General features: G+C 41.6%; 2 protein-coding genes across 3 annotated transcripts in view; both read right to left on the bottom strand.

Moving 5' to 3' along the window:
* LOC129839882 (zinc finger protein ZFP2-like) overlaps positions 1–27,473 on the bottom strand; it is a 274,220-nt gene that overhangs the window by 126,846 nt on the left and 119,901 nt on the right. The gene's annotated exons all lie outside the window — the stretch shown is intronic.
* On the bottom strand, positions 15–27,163 carry LOC129839902 (zinc finger protein 16-like). 2 transcript variants are annotated; one of them, XM_055907611.1, is made up of 2 exons: positions 26,549–27,163; positions 15–1,610 (listed from the first exon to the last, which is right to left on the bottom strand). In XM_055907611.1, the coding sequence occupies exons 1-2, from the start codon at positions 26,934–26,936 to the stop codon at positions 754–756; spliced, it is 1,245 nt and encodes a 414-aa protein (XP_055763586.1). In that variant the 5' UTR covers positions 26,937–27,163; the 3' UTR covers positions 15–753. The 2 variants fall into 2 exon arrangements, with proteins under 2 accessions (XP_055763586.1, XP_055763585.1); XM_055907610.1 differs by lacking the exon at positions 26,549–27,163 and adding an exon at positions 13,440–14,181.

Here is a 27,473-nt window from a genome sequence, read left to right as displayed (position 1 = left end):
AGTTGAGGAAAATATTTGATTTTCAGACCAAGTTTATTTTTCATTTGTTTCAAAAGTTTAATATTATATTATATATCATATTGAGACTTACAAAGAAAAGCTTTGGTTGATCAATTAACTTTTGATGAGTGAGAATCTAAAATAAACCTCACATCTACTACACATCTGTATTCAACGCAAATTCTGATTCAACAGATAATATCAAAATAAACAACTAATTCTATACTGCTTCTACATAGTGGAATAACATTGATGGGAACACTCATGTTTTTTATGTCAACCACTTTATTATAAAAACACCATCACATTTTCATAGTCTTTAGCTTGACGACTAATACACAAATTAACTCAATGAAACAAAACGACTAAATTCAAGAGGTTTCAAAGTTCAAAATCAAGAAATGCACATTCTATTAATCCATTTAATAATTTACATGGTGCAATATCTAAATCATGTAATCGAATTAATTTAGTGAAAAGCCTGATCAAATCAAATTCAAGAGGATAAACGTTAAAATCAAGAAATCCAGAACTCCATTCATCTAAATAATAATATCCCCAAAATGTAATGAATAGAGGGTTTATAGTTGTATCCATTAAAGTTCATAATCAAATCAGAATACAAAATTGTATTTAATCTGATTTTAGACATGATCAGGTCTACAGATAAACTAAAACAAAGGTCTATTTTGTTAATGATTTCATATAAACAATAGGATTTAATGTGGCATGAACAAAAACACAAATTCTCAGTCAAAAACATAAGTCAGAACACAGCCTCTCTATTCTCTCATGTGCTTTCAGGTCCTCTGACTGGGAAAATGTCTTTCCACAGTGAGAGCAGTGGCAAGTCTTCTCCTCCTGTATATGTATTCTTTCATGCTTATTCAGATGTCTTAATCGGTTAAACGTCTTTCCACACAAGGAGCAGTGGTACGTCTTATCCCCACCTGTGTGTGTCCTGTCATGCCTATTCAGGGCCCCTAACTTGGTAAAACTTTTTCTGCACAGGGAGCATTGGTAGGGCTTTTCTTGTGTGTGTGTTGTCTCATGCTCTTTTAGGTTCCCTAAGCGGGTAAACCTCTTTCCACACTGGGAGCATTGGAAAGGTTTTTCCCCTGTGTGTATCTTCTCATGCTCCTTCAGGCTCCCTAACTGGGTAAAACTCTTTCCACACTGGGAGCATTGGAAAGGCTTTTCTCCTGTGTGTATCTTCTCATGCTCCTTCAGGCTCCCTAACTGGGTAAAACTTTTTCCACACTGGGAACATTGGAAAGGTTTTTCCCCTGTGTGTGACCTCTCATGCGTTTTCAGGCTCCCTAACCAGGCAAAAGTCATTCCACATTGGGAACAGTGGTAAGGTTTCTCTCCAGAGTGTATTCTCTTGTGTTCCCTTAGGCTTCCTAACCAGGTAAATCTCTTTCCACAGTGGGAACATTGGAAAGGCTTTTCTCCTGTGTGTTTTCTCTCATGTCGTTTTAGGTACCCTAACCAGCTAAAACTCTTTCCACAGTGGGAGCAGTGATGCCGACTCGCTGGTTTGGGTGTCGCTAGGTCTGGTTCCCCTGAAGGACTCTTCCCGCTGTCAGAGTGAGAGTCTGGTCTCTCTCCTGCCAAAGACAAACAGATTATTTAGTTTAACAGAGAAATAAATAGACTAGTCAGTATAGGATACATGTATTAGACCTAATGGGTAAATAGACTAGTCAGTATAGGACACATATATTAGACCTAATGGGTAAATAGACTAGTCAATATAGGATACATGTATTAGACCTAATGGGTAAATAGACTAGTCAGTATAGGATACATGTAATAGACCTAATGGATAAATAGACTAGTCAATATAGGATACATATATTAGACCTAATGGATAAATAGACTAGTCAGTATAGGATACATGTAATAGACTAGTCAGTATAGGATACATGTAATAGACTAGTCAGTATAGGATACATGTATTAGACCTAATGGGTAAATAGACTAGTCAGTATAGGATACATATATTAGACCTAATGGATAAATAGACTAGTCAGTATAGGATACATATATTAGACCTAATGGGTAAATAGACTAGTCAATATAGGATACATGTATTAGACCTAATGGGTAAATAGACTAGTCAGTATAGGATACATGTATTAGACCTAATGGATAAATAGACTAGTCAGTATAGGATACATATATTAGACCTAATGGGTAAATAGACTAGTCAATATAGGATACATGTATTAGACCTAATGGGTAAATAGACTAGTCAGTATGGGATACATGTATTAGACCTAATGGGTAAATAGACTAGTCAGTATAGGATACATGTAATAGACTAGTCAGTATAGGATACATGTATTAGACCTAATGGATAAATAGACTAGTCAGTATCGGATACATGTATTAGACCTAATGGGTAAATAGACTAGTCAGTATAGGATACATATATTAGACTAGTCAGTATAGGATACATGTAATAGACTAGTCAGTATAGGATACATGTAATAGACTAGTCAGTATAGGATACATGTATTAGACCTAATGGGTAAATAGACTAGTCAGTATAGGATACATATATTAGACCTAATGGATAAATAGACTAGTCAGTATAGGATACATGTAATAGACTAGTCAGTATAGGATACATGTATTAGACCTAATGGGTAAATAGACTAGTCAGTATAGGATACATGTAATAGACCTAATGGATAAATAGACTAGTCAGTATAGGATACATGTATTAGACCTAATGGGTAAATAGACTAGTCAATATAGGATACATGTATTAGACTAGTCAGTATAGGATACATATATTAGACCTAATGAGTAAATAGACTAGTCAATATAGGATACATGTATTAGACTAGTCAGTATAGGATACATATATTAGACCTAATGAGTAAATAGACTAGTCAATATAGGATACATATATTAGACCTAATGGGTAAATATACTAGTCAGTATAGGATACATATACAGTGACTTCGGAAAGTATTCAGACACCTTAGCCTGGTTTCAAACAATTCATAAATGTAGGTATGTTTCGCCTTTAATGTAATGGTATTGAAAAAAATTGGCAGAACATTATACAATAGCTGTGTTTGAATACCCAGACAAACATACTGTATACTACATACTATTAGTTAATTTTAGGGTACTCTAAACAAACTGTATCCTTTCAGATGAGCGTACTAGAGCTTTACCTGTCTATCGGAGGTTTATGCTGTGGTAGTGACTGGTTATAGTAGTGGTAGTGTCTGGTTATAGTTATAGTAGTGGTAGTGTCTGCAGTAGTAATGGTAGTGACTGGTTATAGTAGTGGTGGTGTCTGCAGTAGTAATGGTAGTGACTGGTTATAGTAGTGGTAGTGACTGGTTATAGTAGTGGTAGTGTCTGCAGTAGTAATGGTAGTGACTGGTTATAGTAGTGGTGGTGTCTGCAGTAGTAATGGTAGTGACTGGTTATAGTAGTGGTAGTTTCTGGTTATAGTTATAGTAGTGGTAGTGTCTGCAGTAGTAATGGTAGTGACTGGTTATAGTAATGGTAGTGACTGGTTATGTAGTGGTAGTGACTGGTTATAGTAGTGGTAGTGACTGGTTATAGTAGTGGTAGTGTCTGCAGTAGTAATGGTAGTGTCTGCAGTAGTAATGGTAGTGACTGGTTATAGTAGTAGTAGTGTCTACAGTAGTAATGGTAGTGACTGGTTATAGTAGTGGTAGTGTCTACAGTAGTAATGGTAGTGACTGGTTATAGTAGTGGTAGTGTCTACAGTAGTAATGGTAGTGACTGGTTATAGTAGTGGTAGTGTCTACAGTAGTAATGGTAGTGACTGGTTATAGTAGTGGTAGTGTCTACAGTAGTAATGGTAGTGACTGGTTATAGTAGTGGTAGTGTCTACAGTAGTAATGGTAGTGACTGGTTATAGTAGTAGTAGTGTCTACAGTAGTAATGGTAGTGACTGGTTATAGTAGTGGTAGTGACTGGTTATAGTAGTGGTAGTGTCTACAGTAGTAATGGTAGTGACTGGTTATAGTAGTAGTAGTGTCTACAGTAGTAATGGTAGTGACTGGTTATAGTAGTGGTAGTGTCTACAGTAGTAATGGTAGTGACTGGTTATAGTAGTGGTAGTGTCTGCAGTAGTAATGGTAGTGACTGGTTATAGTAGTGGTAGTGTCTACAGTAGTAGTGGTAGTGACTGGTTATAGTAGTGGTAGTGTCTACAGTAGTAATGGTAGTGACTGGTTATAGTTATAGTAGTGGTAGTGACTGGTTATAGTAGTGGTAGTGTCTACAGTAGTAATGGTAGTGACTGGTTATAGTAGTAGTAGTGTCTACAGTAGTAATGGTAGTGTCTGGTTATAGTAGTGGTAGTGTCTGCATTAGTAATGGTAGTGACTGGTTATAGTAGTGGTAGTGACTGGTTATAGTAGTGGTAGTGTCTGCAGTAGTAATGGTAGTGACTGGTTATAGTAGTAGTAGTGGTAGTGTCTGCAGTAGTAATGGTAGTGACTGGTTATAGTAGTGGTAGTGACTGCAGTAGTAATAGTAGTGACTGGTTATAGTAGTGGTAGTGACTGGTTATAGTAGTGGTAGTGGTAGTGTCTACAGTAGTAATGGTAGTGACTGGTTATAGTAGTGGTAGTGACTGCAGTAGTAATAGTAGTGACTGGTTATAGTAGTGGTAGTGACTGGTTATAGTAGTGGTAGTGACTGCAGTAGTAATGGTAGTGACTGGTTATAGTAGTGGTAGTGTCTACAGTAGTAATGGTAGTGACTGGTTATAGTAGTGGTAGTGACTGGTTATAGTAGTGGTAGTGTCTACAGTAGTAATGGTAGTGACTGGTTATAGTAGTGGTAGTGTCTACAGTAGTAATGGTAGTGACTGGTTATAGTAGTGGTAGTGTCTGCAGTAGTAATGGTAGTGACTGGTTATAGTAGTGGTAGTGTCTACAGTAGTAATGGTAGTGACTGGTTATAGTAGTGGTAGTGACTGCAGTAGTAATGGTAGTGACTGGTTATAGTAGTGGTAGTGTCTACAGTAGTAATGGTAGTGACTGGTTATAGTAGTGGTAGTGTCTACAGTAGTAATGGTAGTGACTGGTTATAGTAGTGGTAGTGTCTACAGTAGTAATGGTAGTGACTGGTTATAGTAGTGGTAGTGACTGGTTATAGTAGTGGTAGTGTCTGCAGTAGTAATGGTAGTGACTGGTTATAGTAGTGGTAGTGACTGGTTATAGTAGTGGTATTGTCTACAGTAGTAATGGTAGTGACTGGTTATAGTAGTGGTAGTGACTGGTTATAGTAGTGGTAGTGACTGCAGTAGTAATGGTAGTGACTGGTTATAGTAGTGGTAGTGTCTACAGTAGTAATGGTAGTGACTGGTTATAGTAGTGGTAGTGTCTACAGTAGTAATGGTAGTGACTGGTTATAGTAGTGGTAGTGTCTGCAGTAGTAATAGTAGTGACTGGTTATAGTAGTGGTAGTGACTGGTTATAGTAGTGGTAGTGACTGGTTATAGTAGTGGTAGTGACTGCAGTAGTAATGGTAGTGACTGGTTATAGTAGTGGTAGTGTCTACAGTAGTAATGGTAGTGACTGGTTATAGTAGTAGTAGTGTCTACAGTAGTAATGGTAGTGACTGGTTATAGTAGTGGTAGTGTCTACAGTAGTAATGGTAGTGACTGATTATAGTAGTGGTAGTCTCTCCAGTAGTAATGGTAGTGACTGGTTATAGTAGTGGTAGTGACTGGTTATAGTAGTGGTATTGTCTACAGTAGTAATGGTAGTGACTGGTTATAGTAGTGGTAGTGTCTACAGTAGTAATGGTAGTGACTGGTTATAGTAGTGGTAGTCTCTCCAGTAGTAATGGTAGTGACTGGTTATAGTAGTGGTAGTCTCTCCAGTAGTAATGGTAGTGACTGGTTATAGTAGTGGTATTGTCTACAGTAGTAATGGTAGTGACTGGTTATAGTAGTGGTAGTGACTGGTTATAGTAGTGGTATTGTCTACAGTAGTAATGGTAGTGACTGGTTATAGTAGTGGTAGTCTCTCCAGTAGTAATGGTAGTGACTGGTTATAGTAGTGGTAGTGACTGGTTATAGTAGTGGTATTGTCTACAGTAGTAATGGTAGTGACTGGTTATAGTAGTGGTATTGTCTACAGTAGTAATGGTAGTGACTGGTTATAGTAGTGGTAGTGTCTACAGTAGTAATGGTAGTGACTGGTTATAGTAGTGGTAGTGTCTGCAGTAGTAATAGTAGTGACTGGTTATAGTAGTGGTAGTGACTGGTTATAGTAGTGGTAGTGACTGCAGTAGTAATGGTAGTGACTGGTTATAGTAGTGGTAGTGTCTACAGTAGTAATGGTAGTGACTGGTTATAGTAGTAGTAGTGTCTACAGTAGTAATGGTAGTGACTGGTTATAGTAGTGGTAGTGTCTACAGTAGTAATGGTAGTGACTGGTTATAGTAGTGGTAGTCTCTCCAGTAGTAATGGTAGTGACTGGTTATAGTAGTGGTAGTGACTGGTTATAGTAGTGGTATTGTCTACAGTAGTAATGGTAGTGACTGGTTATAGTAGTGGTAGTGTCTACAGTAGTAATGGTAGTGACTGGTTATAGTAGTGGTAGTCTCTCCAGTAGTAATGGTAGTGACTGGTTATAGTAGTGGTAGTCTCTCCAGTAGTAATGGTAGTGACTGGTTATAGTAGTGGTATTGTCTACAGTAGTAATGGTAGTGACTGGTTATAGTAGTGGTAGTGACTGGTTATAGTAGTGGTATTGTCTACAGTAGTAATGGTAGTGACTGGTTATAGTAGTGGTATTGTCTACAGTAGTAATGGTAGTGACTGGTTATAGTAGTGGTAGTGACTGGTTATAGTAGTGGTAGTGTCTACAGTAGTAATGGTAGTGACTGGTTATAGTAGTGGTAGTGTCTACAGTAGTAATGGTAGTGACTGGTTATAGTAGTGGTAGTGTCTGCAGTAGTAATGGTAGTGACTGGTTATAGTAGTGGTAGTGTCTACAGTAGTAATGGTAGTGACTGGTTATAGTAGTGGTAGTGACTGCAGTAGTAATGGTAGTGACTGGTTATAGTAGTGGTAGTGTCTACAGTAGTAATGGTAGTGACTGGTTATAGTAGTGGTAGTGTCTACAGTAGTAATGGTAGTGACTGGTTATAGTAGTGGTAGTGTCTACAGTAGTAATGGTAGTGACTGGTTATAGTAGTGGTAGTGACTGGTTATAGTAGTGGTAGTGTCTGCAGTAGTAATGGTAGTGACTGGTTATAGTAGTGGTAGTGACTGGTTATAGTAGTGGTATTGTCTACAGTAGTAATGGTAGTGACTGGTTATAGTAGTGGTAGTGACTGGTTATAGTAGTGGTAGTGTCTACAGTAGTAATGGTAGTGACTGGTTATAGTAGTGGTAGTGTCTGCAGTAGTAATAGTAGTGACTGGTTATAGTAGTGGTAGTGACTGGTTATAGTAGTGGTAGTGACTGGTTATAGTAGTGGTAGTGACTGCAGTAGTAATGGTAGTGACTGGTTATAGTAGTGGTAGTGTCTACAGTAGTAATGGTAGTGACTGGTTATAGTAGTAGTAGTGTCTACAGTAGTAATGGTAGTGACTGGTTATAGTAGTGGTAGTGTCTACAGTAGTAATGGTAGTGACTGATTATAGTAGTGGTAGTCTCTCCAGTAGTAATGGTAGTGACTGGTTATAGTAGTGGTAGTGACTGGTTATAGTAGTGGTATTGTCTACAGTAGTAATGGTAGTGACTGGTTATAGTAGTGGTAGTGTCTACAGTAGTAATGGTAGTGACTGGTTATAGTAGTGGTAGTCTCTCCAGTAGTAATGGTAGTGACTGGTTATAGTAGTGGTAGTCTCTCCAGTAGTAATGGTAGTGACTGGTTATAGTAGTGGTATTGTCTACAGTAGTAATGGTAGTGACTGGTTATAGTAGTGGTAGTGACTGGTTATAGTAGTGGTATTGTCTACAGTAGTAATGGTAGTGACTGGTTATAGTAGTGGTAGTCTCTCCAGTAGTAATGGTAGTGACTGGTTATAGTAGTGGTAGTGACTGGTTATAGTAGTGGTATTGTCTACAGTAGTAATGGTAGTGACTGGTTATAGTAGTGGTATTGTCTACAGTAGTAATGGTAGTGACTGGTTATAGTAGTGGTAGTGTCTACAGTAGTAATGGTAGTGACTGGTTATAGTAGTGGTAGTGTCTGCAGTAGTAATAGTAGTGACTGGTTATAGTAGTGGTAGTGACTGGTTATAGTAGTGGTAGTGACTGCAGTAGTAATGGTAGTGACTGGTTATAGTAGTGGTAGTGTCTACAGTAGTAATGGTAGTGACTGGTTATAGTAGTAGTAGTGTCTACAGTAGTAATGGTAGTGACTGGTTATAGTAGTGGTAGTGTCTACAGTAGTAATGGTAGTGACTGGTTATAGTAGTGGTAGTCTCTCCAGTAGTAATGGTAGTGACTGGTTATAGTAGTGGTAGTGACTGGTTATAGTAGTGGTATTGTCTACAGTAGTAATGGTAGTGACTGGTTATAGTAGTGGTAGTGTCTACAGTAGTAATGGTAGTGACTGGTTATAGTAGTGGTAGTCTCTCCAGTAGTAATGGTAGTGACTGGTTATAGTAGTGGTAGTCTCTCCAGTAGTAATGGTAGTGACTGGTTATAGTAGTGGTATTGTCTACAGTAGTAATGGTAGTGACTGGTTATAGTAGTGGTAGTGACTGGTTATAGTAGTGGTATTGTCTACAGTAGTAATGGTAGTGACTGGTTATAGTAGTGGTATTGTCTACAGTAGTAATGGTAGTGACTGGTTATAGTAGTGGTAGTGACTGGTTATAGTAGTGGTAGTGTCTACAGTAGTAATGGTAGTGACTGGTTATAGTAGTGGTAGTGTCTACAGTAGTAATGGTAGTGACTGGTTATAGTAGTGGTAGTGTCTGCAGTAGTAATAGTAGTGACTGGTTATAGTAGTGGTAGTGACTGGTTATAGTAGTGGTAGTGACTGCAGTAGTAATGGTAGTGACTGGTTATAGTAGTGGTAGTGTCTACAGTAGTAATGGTAGTGACTGGTTATAGTAGTAGTAGTGTCTACAGTAGTAATGGTAGTGACTGGTTATAGTAGTGGTAGTGTCTACAGTAGTAATGGTAGTGACTGGTTATAGTAGTGGTAGTCTCTCCAGTAGTAATGGTAGTGACTGGTTATAGTAGTGGTAGTGACTGGTTATAGTAGTGGTATTGTCTACAGTAGTAATGGTAGTGACTGGTTATAGTAGTGGTAGTGTCTACAGTAGTAATGGTAGTGACTGGTTATAGTAGTGGTAGTCTCTCCAGTAGTAATGGTAGTGACTGGTTATAGTAGTGGTAGTCTCTCCAGTAGTAATGGTAGTGACTGGTTATAGTAGTGGTAGTCTCTCCAGTAGTAATGGTAGTGACTGGTTATAGTAGTGGTATTGTCTACAGTAGTAATGGTAGTGACTGGTTATAGTAGTGGTAGTGACTGGTTATAGTAGTGGTATTGTCTACAGTAGTAATGGTAGTGACTGGTTATAGTAGTGGTAGTCTCTCCAGTAGTAATGGTAGTGACTGGTTATAGTAGTGGTAGTGACTGGTTATAGTAGTGGTATTGTCTACAGTAGTAATGGTAGTGACTGGTTATAGTAGTGGTATTGTCTACAGTAGTAATGGTAGTGACTGGTTATAGTAGTGGTAGTGTCTACAGTAGTAATGGTAGTGACTGGTTATAGTAGTGGTAGTGTCTACAGTAGTAATGGTAGTGACTGGTTATAGTAGTGGTAGTGTCTCCAGTAGTAATGGTAGTGACTGGTTACAGTAGTGGTAGTGTCTACAGTAGTAATGGTAGTGACTGGTTATAGTAGTGGTAGTGACTGGTTATAGTAATGGTAGTGACTGGTTATAGTAGTGGTGGTGTCTGCAGTAGTAATGGTAGTGACTGGTTATAGTAGTAGTAGTAGTATGTGGATGAAATAAGAATTTGAGGTGATGATAGCCCGCACATGTGAACGTTGGTTTGGCGTCTCTACCTTGAACGGTTCAATAGTTAGTGGGTTATTTTATGTAAATGTTTGCACATTTATATAGGTATAGTTGATAATGGTTTGAAGTTAGGATAGCCTAAACATGTGAACATTGGTTTGGTGTTTGTAGCTGTACTTGTGGTGGTTAGTAGCTTTGCGGTCAGTATCTGTAGTCAGTAGTTGTGGTCTGTGGTCTGTAGTAGTTGTGGTCTGTAGTAGTCAGTAGTTGTGGTCTGTGGTCTGTAGTAGTTGTGGTCTGTAGTAGTCCGTAGTTGTGGTCTGTAGTAGTCCGTAGTTGTGGTCTGTAGTAGTCCGTAGTTGTGGTCTGTGGTAGTCCGTAGTTGTGGTCTGTGGTAGTCAGTAGTTGTGGTCTGTGGTAGTCCGTAGTTGTGGTAGTCCGTAGTTGTGGTCTGTAGTAGTCAGTAATTGTGGTCTGTAGTAGTCAGTAGTTGTGGTCTATAGTAGTCAGTAGTTGTGGTCTGTAGTAGTCCGCAGTTGTGGTCTGTAGTAGTCCGTAGTTGTGGTCTGTAGTAGTCCGTAGTTGTGGTCTGTAGTAGTCCGTAGTTGTGGTCTGTAGTAGTCCGTAGTTGTGGTCTGTAGTAGTCCGTAGTTGTGGTCTGTAGTAGTCTGTAGTTGTGGTCTGTAGTAGTCTGTAGTTGTGGTCTGTAGTAGTCCGTAGTTGTGGTCTGTAGTAGTCCGTAGTTGTGGTCTGTAGTAGTCAGTAGTTGTGGTCTGTGGTAGTCAGTAGTTGTGGTCTGTAGTAGTCAGTAGTTGTGGTCTGTAGTAGTCAGTAGTTGTAGTCTGTGGTAGTCAGTAGTTGTGGTCTGTAGTAGTCCGTAGTTGTGGTCTGTAGTAGTCAGTAGTTGTGGTCTGTAGTAGTCAGTAGTTGTGGTCTGTAGTAGTCAGTAGTTGTGGTCTGTAGTAGTCAGTAGTTGTGGTCTGTAGTAGTCAGTAGTTGTGGTCTGTAGTAGTCAGTAGTTGTGGTCTGTGGTAGTCAGTAGTTGTGGTCTGTGGTAGTCAGTAGTTGTGGTCTGTGGTAGTCAGTAGTTGTGGTCTGTGGTAGTCAGTAGTTGTGGTCTGTGGTAGTCCGTAGTTGTGGTCTGTAGTAGTCCGTAATTGTGGTCTGTAGTAGTCAGTAGTTGTGGTCTGTAGTAGTCAGTAGTTGTGGTCTGTAGTAGTCAGTAGTTGTGGTCTGTAGTAGTCAGTAGTTGTGGTCTGTAGTAGTCCGCAGTTGTGGTCTGTAGTAGTCCGCAGTTGTGGTCTGTAGTAGTCCGTAGTTGTGGTCTGTAGTAGTCCGTAGTTGTGGTCTGTAGTAGTCCGTAGTTGTGGTCTGTAGTAGTCCGTAGTTGTGGTCTGTAGTAGTCCGTAGTTGTGGTCTGTAGTAGTCCGTAGTTGTGGTCTGTAGTAGTCAGTAGTTGTGGTCTGTAGTAGTCAGTAGTTGTGGTCTGTAGTAGTCAGTAGTTGTGGTCTGTAGTAGTCAGTAGTTGTGGTCTGTAGTAGTCAGTAGTTGTGGTCTGTAGTAGTCAGTAGTTGTGGTCTGTAGTAGTCAGTAGTTGTGGTCTGTAGTAGTCAGTAGTTGTGGTCTGTAGTAGTCAGTAGTTGTGGTCTGTAGTAGTCAGTAGTTGTGGTCTGTAGTAGTCAGTAGTTGTGCTCTGTAGTAGTCAGTAGTTGTGGTCTGTAGTAGTCAGTAGTTGTGGTCTGTAGTAGTCAGTAGTTGTGGTCTGTAGTAGTCAGTAGTTGTGGTCTGTAGTAGTCAGTAGTTGTGGTCTGTAGTAGTCAGTAGTTGTGGTCTGTAGCAGTCAGTAGTTGTGGTCTGTAGCAGTCAGTAGTTGTGGTCTGTGGTAGTCAGTAGTTGTGGTCTGTAGTAGTCAGTGGTTGTGGTCTGTGGTCTGTAGTAGTCCATAGTTTTGGTCTGTAGTAGTCAGTAGTTGTGGTCTGTAGTAGTCAGTAGTTGTTGTCTGTAGTAGTCAGTAGTTGTAGTCTGTGGTAGTCAGTAGTTGTGGTCTGTAGTAGTCCGTAGTTGTGGTCTGTAGTAGTCCGTAGTTGTGGTCTGTAGTAGTCCGTAGTTGTGGTCTGTAGTAGTCAGTAGTTGTGGTCTGTAGTAGTCAGTAGTTGTGGTCTGTAGTTGTAGTCAGTAGTTGTGGTCTGTAGCAGTCAGTAGTTGTGGTCTGTGGCAGTCCGTAGTTGTGGTCTGTGGTAGTCCGTAGTTGTGGTCTGTGGTAGTCCGTAGTTGTGGTCTGTGGTAGTCCGTAGTTGTGGTCTGTGGTAGTCCGTAGTTGTGGTCTGTGGTAGTCCGTAGTTGTGGTCTGTGGTAGTCCGTAGTTGTGGTCTGTGGTAGTCCGTAGTTGTGGTCTGTGGTAGTCCGTAGTTGTGGTCTGTGGTAGTCCGTAGTTGTGGTCTGTAGTAGTCAGTAGTTGTGGTCTGTAGTAGTCCGTAGTCCGTAGTTGTGGTCTGTGGTAGTCAGTAGTTGTGGTCTGTAGTAGTCCGTAGTTGTGGTCTGTAGTAGTCCGTAGTTGTGGTCTGTGGTAGTCCGTAGTTGTGGTGTGTGGTAGTCCGTAGTTGTGGTCTGTAGTAGTCCGTAGTTGTGGTCTGTGGTAGTCAGTAGTTGTGGTCTATAGTAGTCAGTAGTTGTGGTCTATAGTAGTCAGTAGTTGTGGTCTATAGTAGTCCGTAGTTGTGGTCTGTAGCAGTCCGTAGTTGTGGTCTGTAGCAGTCCGTAGTTGTGGTCTGTAGCAGTCCGTAGTTGTGGTCTGTAGTAGTCCGTAGTTGTGGTCTGTAGTAGTCCGTAGTTGTGATCTGTAGTAGTCCGTAGTTGTGATCCGTAGTAGTCCGTAGTTGTGATCCGTAGTAGTCAGTAGTTGTGGTCTGTAGTAGTCCATAGTTGTGGTCTGTAGTAGTCTGTAGTTGTGATCTGTGGTAGTCAGTAGTTGTGGTCTGTGGTAGTCAGTAGTTGTGGTCAGTGTCTCATGTCTCAGGTTCAGCATAATGGAACTACCTCCATGTTTTGAGGATATAGTGTTTATTTACAATTACATTGTTTACAAACAAAGGAGTAAAACAAGCTTATATTTTAGGTTCTGATGGGGTAACACAGTTGAACTAAGTTCAGTGGACATTTATAAGTTATATTCTCCCAGAATCAACGGCGAGGCCCAGAGCTCCAAGCCCAGAATCAATGGCGAGGCCCAGAAACCCAAGCCTAGAATCAATGGCGAGGCCCAGAGCCCCAAGCCCAGAATCAATGGCAAGGCCCAGAGCCCCAAGCCCAGAATCAATGGCGAGGCCCAGAGCCCCAAGCCCAGAGTCAATGGCGAGGCCCAGAGCCATATATTAAAATGATACATTAATTCAACAAGGGCAGTTTGTGGCCCTGCTTTTAAGACGGTACTCACTGGTGTTAATCAGATCTTCAATCTCCTCTTCTTCCTCTTCCAAAACGTCCTCCTCCTCTTTTCTTAAGATAGCCTCCTCTTCCACTACAAAGGGTTCTTTCTCTTCTTTCACTATAACACCCTCCTCCTCCTCTTCTTCTTCTTCTTTCGAGGTGATAGCCTCCTCTTCCTCCTTTTTAATTCTGAAAGCTTCTACCTCCTCTTCTTCCACTGTGACAGCCTCTATCCCCTCTTCATCTTTCACTCTAAAAGGTTCTTTCTCGTCTTTCACTGTAACGTTCTTCTCTTCTTTAAACGTGATACTGATAGCCTCCTCATCCTCCTCTTTCATTCTGAAAGATTCTTCCTCTCCTTTTACGGAAACATCCTCCTCTTCATCTTTCATGACAATGTTCAGCCGCAGAGCTTCTTTCTCCGTCCAGTCGACAACGTCTTCTTTAGCAGGACGAGAGTAGTTTAGTGAGTTCATGGTCTGGGATGTTAGCTAGCGGGTTAGCATTAACGACTAGCTAGGAGCTAATCTAATTTATCCAGCCAGCTAGCTACCCGATTTAAAACGTAAATATGAAATTAAATAGGGCAACTAGCTATACGAAAGAAGTATGTTTTAAAAGACAGAAAATATACACTGAACGCGTCTAAAGAGCTCCAATGTTTCGGCTCTGTTGGCTAGCAAGCTACCGAGATAGCTAAACAAGCTGTTGTTAAAGAAGCGGCCCGTCCACTAGATTAGACGTCACACTTGGCAGCGTCGCCTTAAAGACAAATAACAACATCCAACATGGCGTCTGGTGCAGTTGCTAGGTGATTTGTGGAGCAAACGCAATCCCTCTTTATGTAGATGTATATAACGAATGTCAAATAATGGTGCAGGCGTTCCACATTTTATTTCCATTCAGACAAAAATATGTTCCATTAATTAAATTGTTATTTTATTTTTACAATCAGCTTATTTTACAATCTGACATAGTGGAATACTACTGATGGTAAGATTCATGAGGTGGTGAATGTTTTTTAAGTCAACAAGTTATCAATGTTGTTATCAGAACAACGGGCATCATATTTTCATACACTAACTTGATGACTAGAAACACAAATCAACGAAACAAAACAACTCAATTCCAAGAGGTTTCAAGGTTAGAATCAAGAAATGCCCATTTTTATTAATCTATTTAAGGATTTAAATTTTGATCAATATCCAAATCAATACGAATGCGGCATCATACAGTATATTGTCACCCTTATCTCTTCAAAAATAAATTAATAATAAATCTATCCAAAGCGACTTAGTCTTGCATGCATACATTTTACATATGAGTGGTCCCAGGAATCAAACCCACTACCCTGACGTTACAGGCGCCATGCTCTTTCAACTGAGCTATCTTGTCACTGAATTGCCAATATTGCATAACCAATTTTTAAATGTGTAAACTTAAGTTTACACATTTTAATTGCGAAAATAAAGTAAAAGTGCATGGCACGGAGCTAATACTTGGGTCAATACATAAAGTCAAATGGCACGGAGCTAATACTTGGGTCAATACATAAAGTCAAATGGCACGGAGCTAATACTTGGGCGCACAGCCTTTGTATACTGATGACCAAATGACGCATTCAAAGAAATGAACACCCTCCCCACAATCAAACATGGGGGAGGTTTGATAGGTCTGTGAGGTTGCTTTGCTGCCTCTGATCCTGGGGACCTTTGAAAGTGTGCAAGACATCATGAAATCAGCAGATGATCAAATGCAACTTTCAACCCAGTGTCCAAAAACGGAGTCTTTGCTCATAGAGTACCACACTATGAGTCATAATACCCATAAAACCTAGCGGTCAAACAAGGAAATGTTTCCAATTTGTTTTTCCACCAATCATTCATTTTTTTTCCCATAGGGGATTTTAGAAACACTTACAATAAGGGCTGTGTTTCGCGTATGCTTACCGTGGCGTGACATTTTGACAACCGTGTAAATCTCTCTTGGACAAGGTGACTTTTATCAATATATCCGCCTGTATTTACCCTCCCCAAAATGAAATGCTAATTAGCTGCTAATGTGGCTATGATAAAGAACTACAAATACCATGATTATCTGGACGAGACTGACAAATCGAGGCAAAGGTAAGAATCTCTGGATTAACCATTTAATGTTAACGACATTTAGTATTGAATAAATTGGCAACATTTCTTTAAATTGACAATTCTGCAAACTGTCTTGTGAACGTTTTAAATCGACACAATACCTGTTAGCAAAGGTGTCTGCTAGAGATGGCGTGCAGGATCTTGCAGGGATTTGTAGTCCTGAATGATAACTACGCGTATGCTAATTTGCATTTTAGTATCTGAGAGTAAATAGAGCTGAATATATTGATAAACGTCACCTTGTCCGAGAGAGATTTACATGGTTATCAAAACTTCACGCCAGGGTAAGCCTACACAATTCACAGCCCTTATTTTAAGAGTTTCAAAAATCCCCTATGGGAAAAATGAAAAAGAATTGGATCCATTTCCCTGTTTGACCGCTAGGTTTTATGGGTAATATGACACCTCCACTTTGGGGCTCTATGGTTGTGGGTCTTCCAGCAGGAGAACAACACACATCAAAAGCACCCTGGATTAGAATGGTTCAAGAAGAAATGCGGGAGTGTTCTGTTCTGGAGTGTTCTGTTCTGGAGTGTTCTGTTCTGGAGTGTTCTGTTCTGGAGTGGCCAGATCTGAATCATATCCATAATCCGAGGTGCCAATAATTTTGTCCAGGCCATTTGTCTTTATTTTTTGAATACATTTTTTAATCTTCAATTCACAAAAATAAAATCGGTTCTGTAGTGTTGTTAATCCAATGATAAGGTGTGGAGACAACCCACTGGTTGAATCAACATTACATTGAACCAACGTGGAATAGACGTTGAATTTACGTCTGTGCTCAGTGAGTGCAATGTTCAACCCAGTGTCAAAAAACTGTCTCTGTTGAAGGTTGTGGGTCTTCCAGCAGGACAACAACCCCAAACTCAAATCAAAAACACGCTGGATTAACATGGTTCAAGAAGAAATGCTGGAGTGTTCTGTTCTGGACTGTTCTGTTCTGGAGTGTTCTGTTCTGGACTGTTCTGTTCTGGAGTGTTCTGTTCTGGAGTGGCCAAGTCCTGTGTTCCAAAGACACGTTGTGTTAGCTAATCCAAGTTTATAATTTTAAAAGGCTAATTGATCACTAGAAAACCCTTTTGCATTTATGTTAGCACAGCTGAAAACTGTTGTGCTGATTAAAGAAGCAATAAAATTGGCCTTCTTTAGACTAGTTGAGTATCTGGAGCATCAGTATTTGTGGGTTCGATTCCAGGCTCAAAATGGCCAGAAATAAAGAACTTTCTTCTGAAACTCGTCAGTCTATTCTTGTTCTGTGGCTATTCCATGCGAGAAATGGGCAAGAAACTGAAGATCTCGTACAACGCTGTGTACACCTCCCTTCACAGAACAGCGCAAACCTTCTCTAACCAGAATAGAAAGAGTGGGAGGCCCCGGTGCACAATGGAGCAAGAGGACAAGTACATTAGAGCGTCTAGTTTGAGAAACAGACACCTCACAAGTCCTCAACTGGCAGCTTCATTAAATAGTACCCGTAAAAACACCCGTCTCAACGTCAACAGTGAAGAGGCGACTCCGGGATGCTGGCCTTCTAGGCAGAGTCGCAAAGAAAAAGCAATATCTCAGACTGGCCAATAAAAATAAAAGATTAAGATGGGCAAAAGAACACAGACACTGGACAGAGGAACTCTGCCTAGAAGGCCAGCATCCCAGAGTTGCCTCTTCACTGTTGACGTTGAGCTCAAAAGGTGTAGCGAGTTTTAAAGGGGTGAGTTTTAAAGAGGCGAGTGTAAAGTTAAGAATGTACCTTAAGCTTACTCCACCAGCTAGCTTGAAATGTCGCCAATGAAGCATTCCAATTGGATCCTTTTGTTTAGCTCAAACGGTTGGTCATGGAGGGCGGTCACGTGTGCTTGTGACCAGAGGATGGAGACAGGGACAGATCACTGGTGGGAGCCGGTGTGGGGACAGTGAAGATATACTGTTAGCACTGACATCCATTTCACTTCTACATGGAGTAACAAAACATACACTGAGTGGACAAAACATCCTCTTTCCATGACAGACTGACCAGGTGAATCCAGGTGAACACTATGATCCCTTATTGATGTCACTTGTTAAACCACTTCACACAGTGTAGATGGAAGGGAGGAGACAGGTTAATAAAGAAGGATGTTTAAGTCTTGAGTCAGTTGAGACAGGGATTGTGTATGTGTGCCATTCAGAGGGTGAATGGGGAAGACAAAATATTGAAGTGCCTTTAATAAACGAGGTATGGTAGTAGGTGCCAAGCGTACCGGTTTGAGTGTGTAAAGAACTGCAACGCTGCTGGGTTTTTCACGCTCAACATTTTCCCGTGTGTATCAAGAATGGTCCACCAACCAAAGGACATCCAGCCAACTTGACACAACTACGGGAGGCATTGGAGTCAACATGGGCCAGCATCCCTGTGGAACGCTTTTGACACCTTGTACAGTCCATGCCCGGACTAATTAGTATTTGGTAGCATTGCCTTTAAATTGTTTAACTTGGCTCAAACGTTTGGGGTAGCCTTCCACAAGCTTCCCACAATAAGTTGGGTGAATTTTGGCCCATTCCTCCTGACAGCTGGTGTAACTGAATCAGGTTTGTAGGTTTCCTTGCTGGCACACGCTTTTTCAGTTCTGCCCACATATTCTATAGGATTGAGGTCAGGGCTTTGTGATGGCCATTCCAATACCTTGACTTTGTTGTCCTTAAGCCATTTTGCCACAACTTTGGAAGTATGCTTGGGGTCATTGTCCATTTGGAAGACCCATTTGCGACCATTTTTTTAACTTCCTGACTGATGTCTTGAGATGTTGCTTCAATATATCCACATAATTTTCTTTCCTCATGATGCCATCTATTTTGGGAAGTGCACCAGTCCCTCCTGCAGCAAAGCACCCACACAACATGATGCTGCCACCACCCCCATGCCAATTGCATTTTCCCTCAAAACTTTATTGTCCCCAGCACAAGTTGCACCTGTGTAATGATCATGCTGTTTAATTTCTTGATATTCAGGTGGGTCATTAAGCTCAATGAACATTCAGGTGTGTCATTAAGCTCAATGAACATTCAGGTGTGTCATTAAGCTCAATGAACATTCAGGTGTGTCATTAAGCTCAATGACCATTCAGGTGTGTCATTAAGCTCAATAAACATTCAGGTGTGTCATTAAGCTCAATAAACATTCAGGTGTGTCATTAAGTTCAATTAACATTCAGGTGTGTCATTAAGATGATAACACAAGTTAACGGTTAGGAAGCATTCGTTTTTACCCACCAATGTAACAACAGTGTGGGTAAAATGCAATATTTCGCTAGGTTTAAGGGTTAAGGTTGCTACAATAGCTTTCTCTATGAATTTTAGAGTGGTTACATTTCTCCAGCCCCATCCCTCAGCTGTTTACCAAACCAAGTCTCTGGACATGCATTTTGTTGCTGTTTAAAACCAGTATGGTTAAGTGACGGACGACATTGTCAACAACCAACAACATTGACATTGTCCGGAGTTGATGGTTAAGACAAGGCTGATCCAATGCGTGATCGGAGGTGCTGATGGAATCAATCTTGGGGTCGGAAGATCGGGATAGCAAAGTTGCGTTACCGATGAAAAGGTATTTATGGGAATACGTTTTATGATGAGGTGAGAAATAGGTATACTCTCTGTCCTCTGGGTTGATGAGGTGAGAAATAGGTATACTCTCTCTCCTCTGGGTTGATGAGGTGAGAAATAGGTATACTCTCTGTCCTCTGGGTTGAAGAGGTGAGAAATAGGTATACTCTCTCTCCTCTGGGTTGAAGAGGTGAAAAATAGGTATACTCTCTCTCCTCTGGGTTGAAGAGGTGAGAAATAGGTATACTCTCTGTCCTCTGGGTTGAAGAGGTGAGAAATAGGTATACTCTCTGTCCTCTGGGTTGAAGAGGTGAGAAATATGTATACTCTCTCTCCTCTGAGTAGAAGAGGTGAGAAATAGGTATACTCTCTCCTCTTGGGTGATGAGGTGAGAAATAGGTATACTGTCTCTCCTCTAGGTTGAAGAGGTGAGAAATAGGTATACTCTCTCCTCTGGGTTGATGAGGTGAGAAATAGGTATACTCTCTCTCTGAGTTGAAGAGGTGAGAAATAGGTATACTCTCTCTCTGGGTTGAAGAGGTGAGAAATAGGTATACTCTCTCTCTGGGTTGAAGAGGTGAGAAATAGGTATACTCTCTCCTCTTGGGTGATGAGGTGAGAAATAGGTATACTCTCTCTCCTCTAGGTTGAAGAGGTGAGAAATAGGTATACTCTCTCCTCTGGGTTGATGAGGTGAGAAATAGGTATACTCTCTCTCCTCTGAGTTGAAGAGGTGAGAAATAGGTATACGCTCTCTCCTCTGAGTTGAAGAGGTGAGAAATAGGTATACTCTCTCTCCTCTGGGTTGATGAGGTGAGAAATAGGTATACGCTCTCTCCTCTGGGTTGAAGAGGTGAGAAATAGGTATACTCTCTCCTCTGGGTTGATGAGGTGAGAAATAGGTATACTCTCTCTCCTCTGGGTTGAAGAGGTGAGAAATAGGTATACGCTCTGTCCTCTGGGTTGATGAGGTGAGAAATAGGTATACTCTCTGTCCTCTGGGTTGAAGAGGTGAGAAATAGGTATACGCTCTGTCCTCTGGGTTGATGAGGTGAGAAATAGGTATACTCTCTGTCCTTTGGGTTGAAGAGGTGAGAAATAGGTATACGCTCTCTCCTCTGGGTTGAAGAGGTGAGAAATAGGTATACTCTCTCCTCTGGGTTGATGAGGTGAGAAATAGGTATACTCTCTCTCCTCTGGGTTGAAGAGGTGAGAAATAGGTATACGCTCTGTCCTCTGGGTTGATGAGGTGATAAATAGGTATACTCTCTCTCCTCAGGGTTGAAGAGGTGAGAAATAGGTATACGCTCTCTCCTCTGGGTTGATGAGGTGAGAAATAGGTATACTCGCTCTCCTCTGGGTTGATGAGGTGAGAAATAGGTATACTCTCTCTCCTCTGGGTTGAAGAGGTGAGAAATAGGTATACTCTCTCTCATCTGGGTTGAAGAGGTGAAAAATAGGTATACTCTCTAAGGTTGTAAGGTAACAAAATGTGGAAAAAATGTCTAGGGGTCTGAATACTTTCCAAAGGCATTGTCATGACATGACTGACCTCACGGGGGAAAAAATGTCAGTCAGGGTGCAATATAACGACAGTATGCTGCCAATACTGTGTCAAAAATCTAATTCAAGAGGTTTAAGGTTAGAATCAAGAAATGCAAAAACTCCATTCATCTAGATATTAGCGATATCCCCAAAATATAATGAACATCTAGATATTAGCAATATCCCCAAAATATAATGAACAACTAGATATTAGCAATATCCCCAAAATATAATGAACAACATCTAGATATTAGCGATATCCCCAAGATATAATGAACAACAGAGGGTTTATACTTCTATACCAACGCATCAAAGCTCATAATCAAAACACAAATTGTATAGTATTTATCATCTTGCCGTGACGTGACTATCATTAATCTGACGACTGTTTATTTATTTGATCAAACTATGTTGAATTGATACTCAATTATATTAATCATGAAACAATTAACTCATTAGGAATTTGGGGCACCACGGGAACAGTTGTTTAATGAGTTACCGTCTCCCGAATTATCTCAAGAATATATAGATATCATAACAGTAACTAATTTAATAATTTCCTCATTTCAGTATCATTGTGAACGTCGTTGACTTCTTGAAATCGGTACAAACCCAAGTCTCACTGATCATTACCGTACCACACAAATTGATTTTATAATTTATTTACTAACAAATGAAATGATAACATAGGATACACAAACACACACGGTATAGGTTATTGATTGGAAACTTAATACGACGACAACAAGTCCCTAGCGAACTAACACAATATGACACTTGTTACACAAGATGGAGAGTTAGAGAAAGAAAGAGACGCAACACTTGGATACATTTGGGAACTATGCTCACATTAGCCCTTAATACCTTGCCCCAAACTGCCGCTCTTCTGGGTAAGAAGTAAAGCATGTATTTCCGCGTTGAAGTTCTCTGTCGGGTATCACTGTTGGGCCCTTCGTGGGCCGGGTTCCCGCTTGATTAGAAGGGTTCAGTTGGGCCCTTCATGGGCCGGGTTCCCGCTTGATGAGGAGGGTTCAGTTGGGCCTTATCTCTGTTGGGCCCTTCATGGGCCGGGTTCCCACTTGATGAGGTTCCTTCTTATTTCGGTTGGCCTTCTCCAGTCATTCTCAGGTGTTAAGCTCTGATTTGTCCACAAAATGTCACAATGTCCTTCTTCTTAGTTGTCTGATTACTTTGCACTCGTTCTGGAAGAGTGGTGTCCTGAGGACGGCTAAGCAGACGTGTCGGTGATCCCAGAGTGGTGTCCCGAGAACAGCTAATTAACCGTAGCATTGATTGTTAAGAGGCTCCGTTGTCTTCTTCGTGTGTTGCGTTTCGGGGGGGGGGGGGGGGCTAATCGTAGACCTCAGCTACAGCTCGTGGTCCTCCTAGTCTGATATGATCATTCTTAACTCAATCTTTTTATACCCTCGGGGAAAACGGAGGCATTTTTCGTCATTCTGACCCGCTCTCCGGGCTCCCTGGGGAGAGACTAGTTTACGAGGCAAGGTATCAGAATTACTATCTCGTTAGAGAACTAAAATCACAATCCTATCATCACAAAAACATTCTCTTTATCCTTGATATTTTCTACACAACATAAAGAATGTAAACCTGATATACACTGTGTAAAAGCTCTTGGAAGTTAATGCTTTCATTAAAACTTATTTATAACAATTTTAATGACATCACAAAATAGACATTACATTTTCCATATTCCATCTCTCATCGTTCCCAACATTCAGATGTTGGAATATATTGTCCCAGTGTCCATTGTTTGATGTTCAAGTTTTTGGGGCATCAAGAATCTCTCGGTAACAAAGAGACATTCCAGTCGCCCAAATTAGACCCCAAAAGGAATAGTCTGCTGCCTACAATTTACTATCGACATGACGTGTCATAAAAGAGGTGTCATAAAAGAGGTGTCATAAAACCCCCACATCCCTCCCTCCTCTATTGAACGCTGGATCCACTGTAACCTGATCCTTGGATCCTCACAGGGGAGTCATGTCAACAGTATCTCCAGATGAAAACTAAAAGTAGGTCTATTTCAATAATGATTTCATATAAACAATAATGACTTCAAATAAACAATATGATTTCATTTGGCAGAAACAAAAAACCTAAATTCTCAGGTCAAAAACATAAGTCAGAACACAGCCTCTCTATTCTCTCATGTGATTTCAGGTCCTCTGACTGGGAAAATGTCTTCTCACAAAGAGAGCAGTGGTAGGTCTTTTCCTCCTGTGTGTGTATTCTTTCGTGCTTATTTAGATGTCTTAACCGGTTAAATCTCTGCCCACACTGGGAGCAGCGGTAGGGCTTATCCCCTACTGCGTGTGTCCTATCATGCACATTCAGGGCCCCTAACTCTGTAAAACTCATTCCACATATGGAGCATTGGTAGAGCTTTTTGTGTGTGTGTGTCCTCTCATGGAGTTTCAGAGTCGTTAACCACCTAAAACTCTTTTCACACTGGGAACAGTGGAAGGGCTTTTCTCCTGTATGTATTCTCTCGTGTGATTTCAGGTGTAGTAATCGGGTAAAACTATTTCCACAGTAGGAGCAGTGGTGTCGTCTCGCTGGTTTGGGTGTTACTGGGTCTGGTTCCCCTGAAGCACTCGTTCCGCTGTCAGAGTGGGAGTCTGGTCTCTCTCCTGCCAAAGACAAACAGATTATTTAGTTAAATACTTAGAGACCTGAATAAAACTTCTACATGATAAAACTGGCTCCATGTTAGAGGAGGAGCCTGGTGAAGAGCTCCGGTCTGAGTAACTGACTGACGCTGCTCCCTCTGTGACATCGCTGCTCCCCTCTGTGACATCGCTGCTCCCTCTGTGACATCGCTGCTCCCTCTGTGACATCGCTGCTCCCTCCTTTTAAACTACTGCCCAGCCTTTCTGAACTGCCTGGCTGAACAACACCTTATCATCTGAAGCTGTGGTAGACCATCACTACTATTGTTATAATATCAGGTTAAGTCCCCGAATTACATCATGATTTTAAAGTATTACTCTGCTGTTTTTTTATTCATGCCGCCCTTCAGTCCTTGATTTTCCCTCAATAAGTCTAAATAATGATATAAAGTTGTTGGATACATTTTCAGTTTGTTTTGGTTGTGTTTCAGAGGATGTTGTACCCAACAGAAATGAATGATGTTGGGTTCTGAGAATATGAAATATACTTATTCATGAACATGAGGGAGAGAGGGTAATGTATAACGTTTACATTATATCAGGGATCCTATTGGAAGAGATCACATGTGGCAGGCATTGATAAGGGGAGAGAGCCATGGATTAGTGATGAAGGGGGGTCGAGGTCAGGGCAGGCATTGATAAGGGGAGAGAGCCATGGATTAGTGATGAAGGGGGGTCGAGGTCAGGCATTGATAAGGGGAGAGAGCCATGGATTAGTGATGAAGGGGGGGTCGAGGTCAGGCATTGATAAGGGGAGAGAGCCATGGATTAGTGATGAAGGGGGGTCGAGGTCAGGTCAGGCATTGATAAGGGGAGAGAGCCATGGATTAGTGATGAAGGGGGGTTGAGGTCAGGGCAGGCATTGATAAGGGGAGAGAGCCATGGATTAGTGATGAAGGGGGGTTGAGGTCAGGGCAGGCATTGATAAGGGGAGAGAGCCATGGATTAGTGATGAAGGGGGGTCGAGGTCAGGCATTGATAAGGGGAGAGAGCCGTGGATTAGTGATGAAGGGGGGTCGAGGTCAGGCATTGATAAGGGGAGAGAGCCATGGATTAGTGATGAAGAGGGGTCGAGGTCAGGCATTGATAAGGGGAGAGAGCCATGGATTAGTGATGAAGGGGGGTCGAGGGCAGGCATTGATAAGGGGAGAGAGCCATGGATTAGTGATGAAGAGGGGTCGAGGTCAGGGCAGGCATTGATAAGGGGAGAGAGCCATGGATTAGTGATGAAGAGGGGTCGAGGTCAGGCATTGATAAGGGGAGAGAGCCATGGATTAGTGATGAAGGGGGGTCGAGGTCAGGGCATTGATAAGGGGAGAGAGCCATGGATTAGTGATGAAGAGGGGTCGAGGTCAGGCATTGATAAGGGGAGAGAGCCATGGATTAGTGATGAAGGGGGGTCGAGGTCAGGCATTGATAAGGGGAGAGAGCCATGGATTAGTGATGAAGGGGGGTCGAGGTCAGGCATTGATAAGGGGAGAGAGCCATGGATTAGTGATGAAGGGGGGTCGAGGTCAGGCATTGATAAGGGGAGAGAGCCATGGATTAGTGATGAAGGGGGGTCGAGGTCAGGCATTGATAAGGGGAGAGAGCCATGGATTAGTGATGAAGGGGGGTCGAGGTCAGGCATTGATAAGGGGAGAGAGCCATGGATTAGTGATGAAGGGGGGTCGAGGTCAGGCATTGATAAGGGGAGAGAGCCATGGATTAGTGATGAAGGGGGGTCGAGGTCAGGTCAGGCATTGATAAGGGCAGAGAGCCATGGATTAGTGATGAAGGGGGGTCGAGGTCAGGCATTGATAAGGGGAGAGAGCCATGGATTAGTGATGAAGAGGGGTCGAGGTCAGGGTAGGCATTGATAAGGGGAGAGAACCATGGATTAGTGATGAAGGGGGGTCGAGGTCAGGCATTGATAAGGGGAGAGAGCCATGGATTAGTGATGAAGGGGGGTCGAGGTCAGGCATTGATAAGGGCAGAGAGCCATGCATTAGTGATGAAGGAGGGGGTCGAGGTCACGTCACGTTAAGGGAGGAAGAAAAGTGTATGGCCCGTATTATTTAGTGTCCAGTAAAGGGCAGTAAAGTGAAGTAAAGTGTAGTAAAGATACAATGCTTGTACAGATGTTCAGGAGGAGGTTGTTTGTCTAATGCAGCTGGATTGACCCTCTGGGAAGAATAAACTGGTTCAGCTTTTGTCCGTTGGGTTTTAACTCTGAGAATTAGAACCTAACAACGGTAAATAATGTATTGTGTCATACGAGTCACTCAAGAATAGAATATGTTTCTGAACACTTTGTGGATGCTAACATGATGGGTTCGGTAGGTAGCCTGGTGGTTAAAGGGGGGGGGGGGGGCAGGTAGCCTGGTGGTCAGAGGGGGGGCAGGTAGCCTGGTGGTCAGAGGGGGGGCAGGTAGCCTGGTGGTCAGAGGGGGGGCAGGTAGCCTGGTGGTTAGAGGGGGGGCAGGTAGCCTGGTGGTTAGAGGGGGGGCAGGTAGCCTAGTGGTTAGAGCTCTGGGCCAGTAACCAAAATGTTGCTGGGTCAAATCCCCGAGCTGACAAGTTAAAAATCTGTCGTTCTGCCCGTCCTTCTGCCCTTGAACAACCCACTGTTCACCGGTAGGCCGCCATTGTAAATAAGAATCTGTTCTTAACTGACTTGCCTGGTTAAATAAAATCATTTTGGGGGGATAATCATGAATGGATCATGAATAATAATGAGTGAGAAAGGTAGAGCCATAAATATCATACCCCTTATTGGTACTTAAACGTTGTATATCTCCACTGTCCTAATGAACAGATAGGGGAGAGTAGTTGAGGGCTTGAAGGAATGGAACAACTCTAATTCAGTCTCCACTGTCCTAATGAACAGACAGGGGAGAGTAGCGGAGGGTTTGAACAAATGGAACAACTCTAATTCATAGACAGAGCTGTGGATGCAAGGACCCACCATGAGATCAAAATGATTGTTTTAAACACGGTTTGATTCAAATACAGTGTTTGTTTACATTGTTTACACCCAACGGAGCTTTACAAGCTTATATTTGGCGTTCTGGTGAGGAGCACATTTCAGTGCAATGCCCTTTTGGCTTTAACACCACACATTAGTTCAACAACTGCAGAGTTTCTGGCTGTGTTATTAAGACAGTACTCACTGGTGTTAATCAGATCTTCAGTCTCCTCTTCCTCTCCTTCATCTCCCAAAACATCCTCCTCTTCTTCTATCAATGTTACATCCTCCTCTTCCTCCTTTTTCATTCTGAAAGCTTCTACCTCCTCTTCTTCCACTGTGACAGCCTCTATCCCCTCTTCCTCTTTCACTCTAAAAGGTTCTTTCTCTTCTTCCAATGTGATACTGATAGCCTCCTCTTCCTCCTCTTTCATTCTGAAAGCTTCTTCCTCTCCTTTTACTGTAATATCCCCCTCCTCTTCTTTCATGACAATGTTCAGTCTCAGAGCTTCTTTCTCCGTCCAGCAGATCCCCTCTTCTTTAGAAGGAGGAGAGTAGCTTAGTGATGAGTTCATGGTCGGGCTAGCTAGCATTAGCGATAAGCTTAGTGCTAGACTCAGTATTTTCAACAAATGTGTACATTTAACAAGCAAATTACTTGAAGTTAAATAGTAGATACGTAAAGAGGATTGTGTTAAAAACACCGAGCTCAATATACACAAAAATGGTCCACAGAGCTTGTTTTCGGTTGTTTGTTGGCTACCAGGCTACGGAGGTGGTTGAATGAGTCAGTATCCGTGTTGTTGAAACAGCTTCCGGTGTCGTGTGGTCCACTAGATATGACCTCACCATCTGAAGACGCATATCGCTGTCAGCTGACTGGAATGAGTAACGCAGTTTAGAAAAATATTCACTACATTGTTTATTAATTTAAAGATGAGCAAATATGTTTTCTCTGACTTCTTACAGCCAATACTTTCGTCTATGCAGACCTATAGCTACATGTGAATATGTACATTATGAATATATAATGATAGAATAGTTTAATACAGACCTGTAGCTACATTATGAATATATACTGGTAGAATAGTTTAATACAGACCTATAGCTACATTATGAATATATAATGA

The sequence above is a fragment of the Salvelinus fontinalis genome, chromosome 40 (genome assembly GCF_029448725.1).
Source record: "Salvelinus fontinalis isolate EN_2023a chromosome 40, ASM2944872v1, whole genome shotgun sequence".
NCBI lineage: Eukaryota > Metazoa > Chordata > Actinopteri > Salmoniformes > Salmonidae > Salvelinus > Salvelinus fontinalis.
This window is presented reverse-complemented; position numbering and strand designations above follow the sequence as displayed.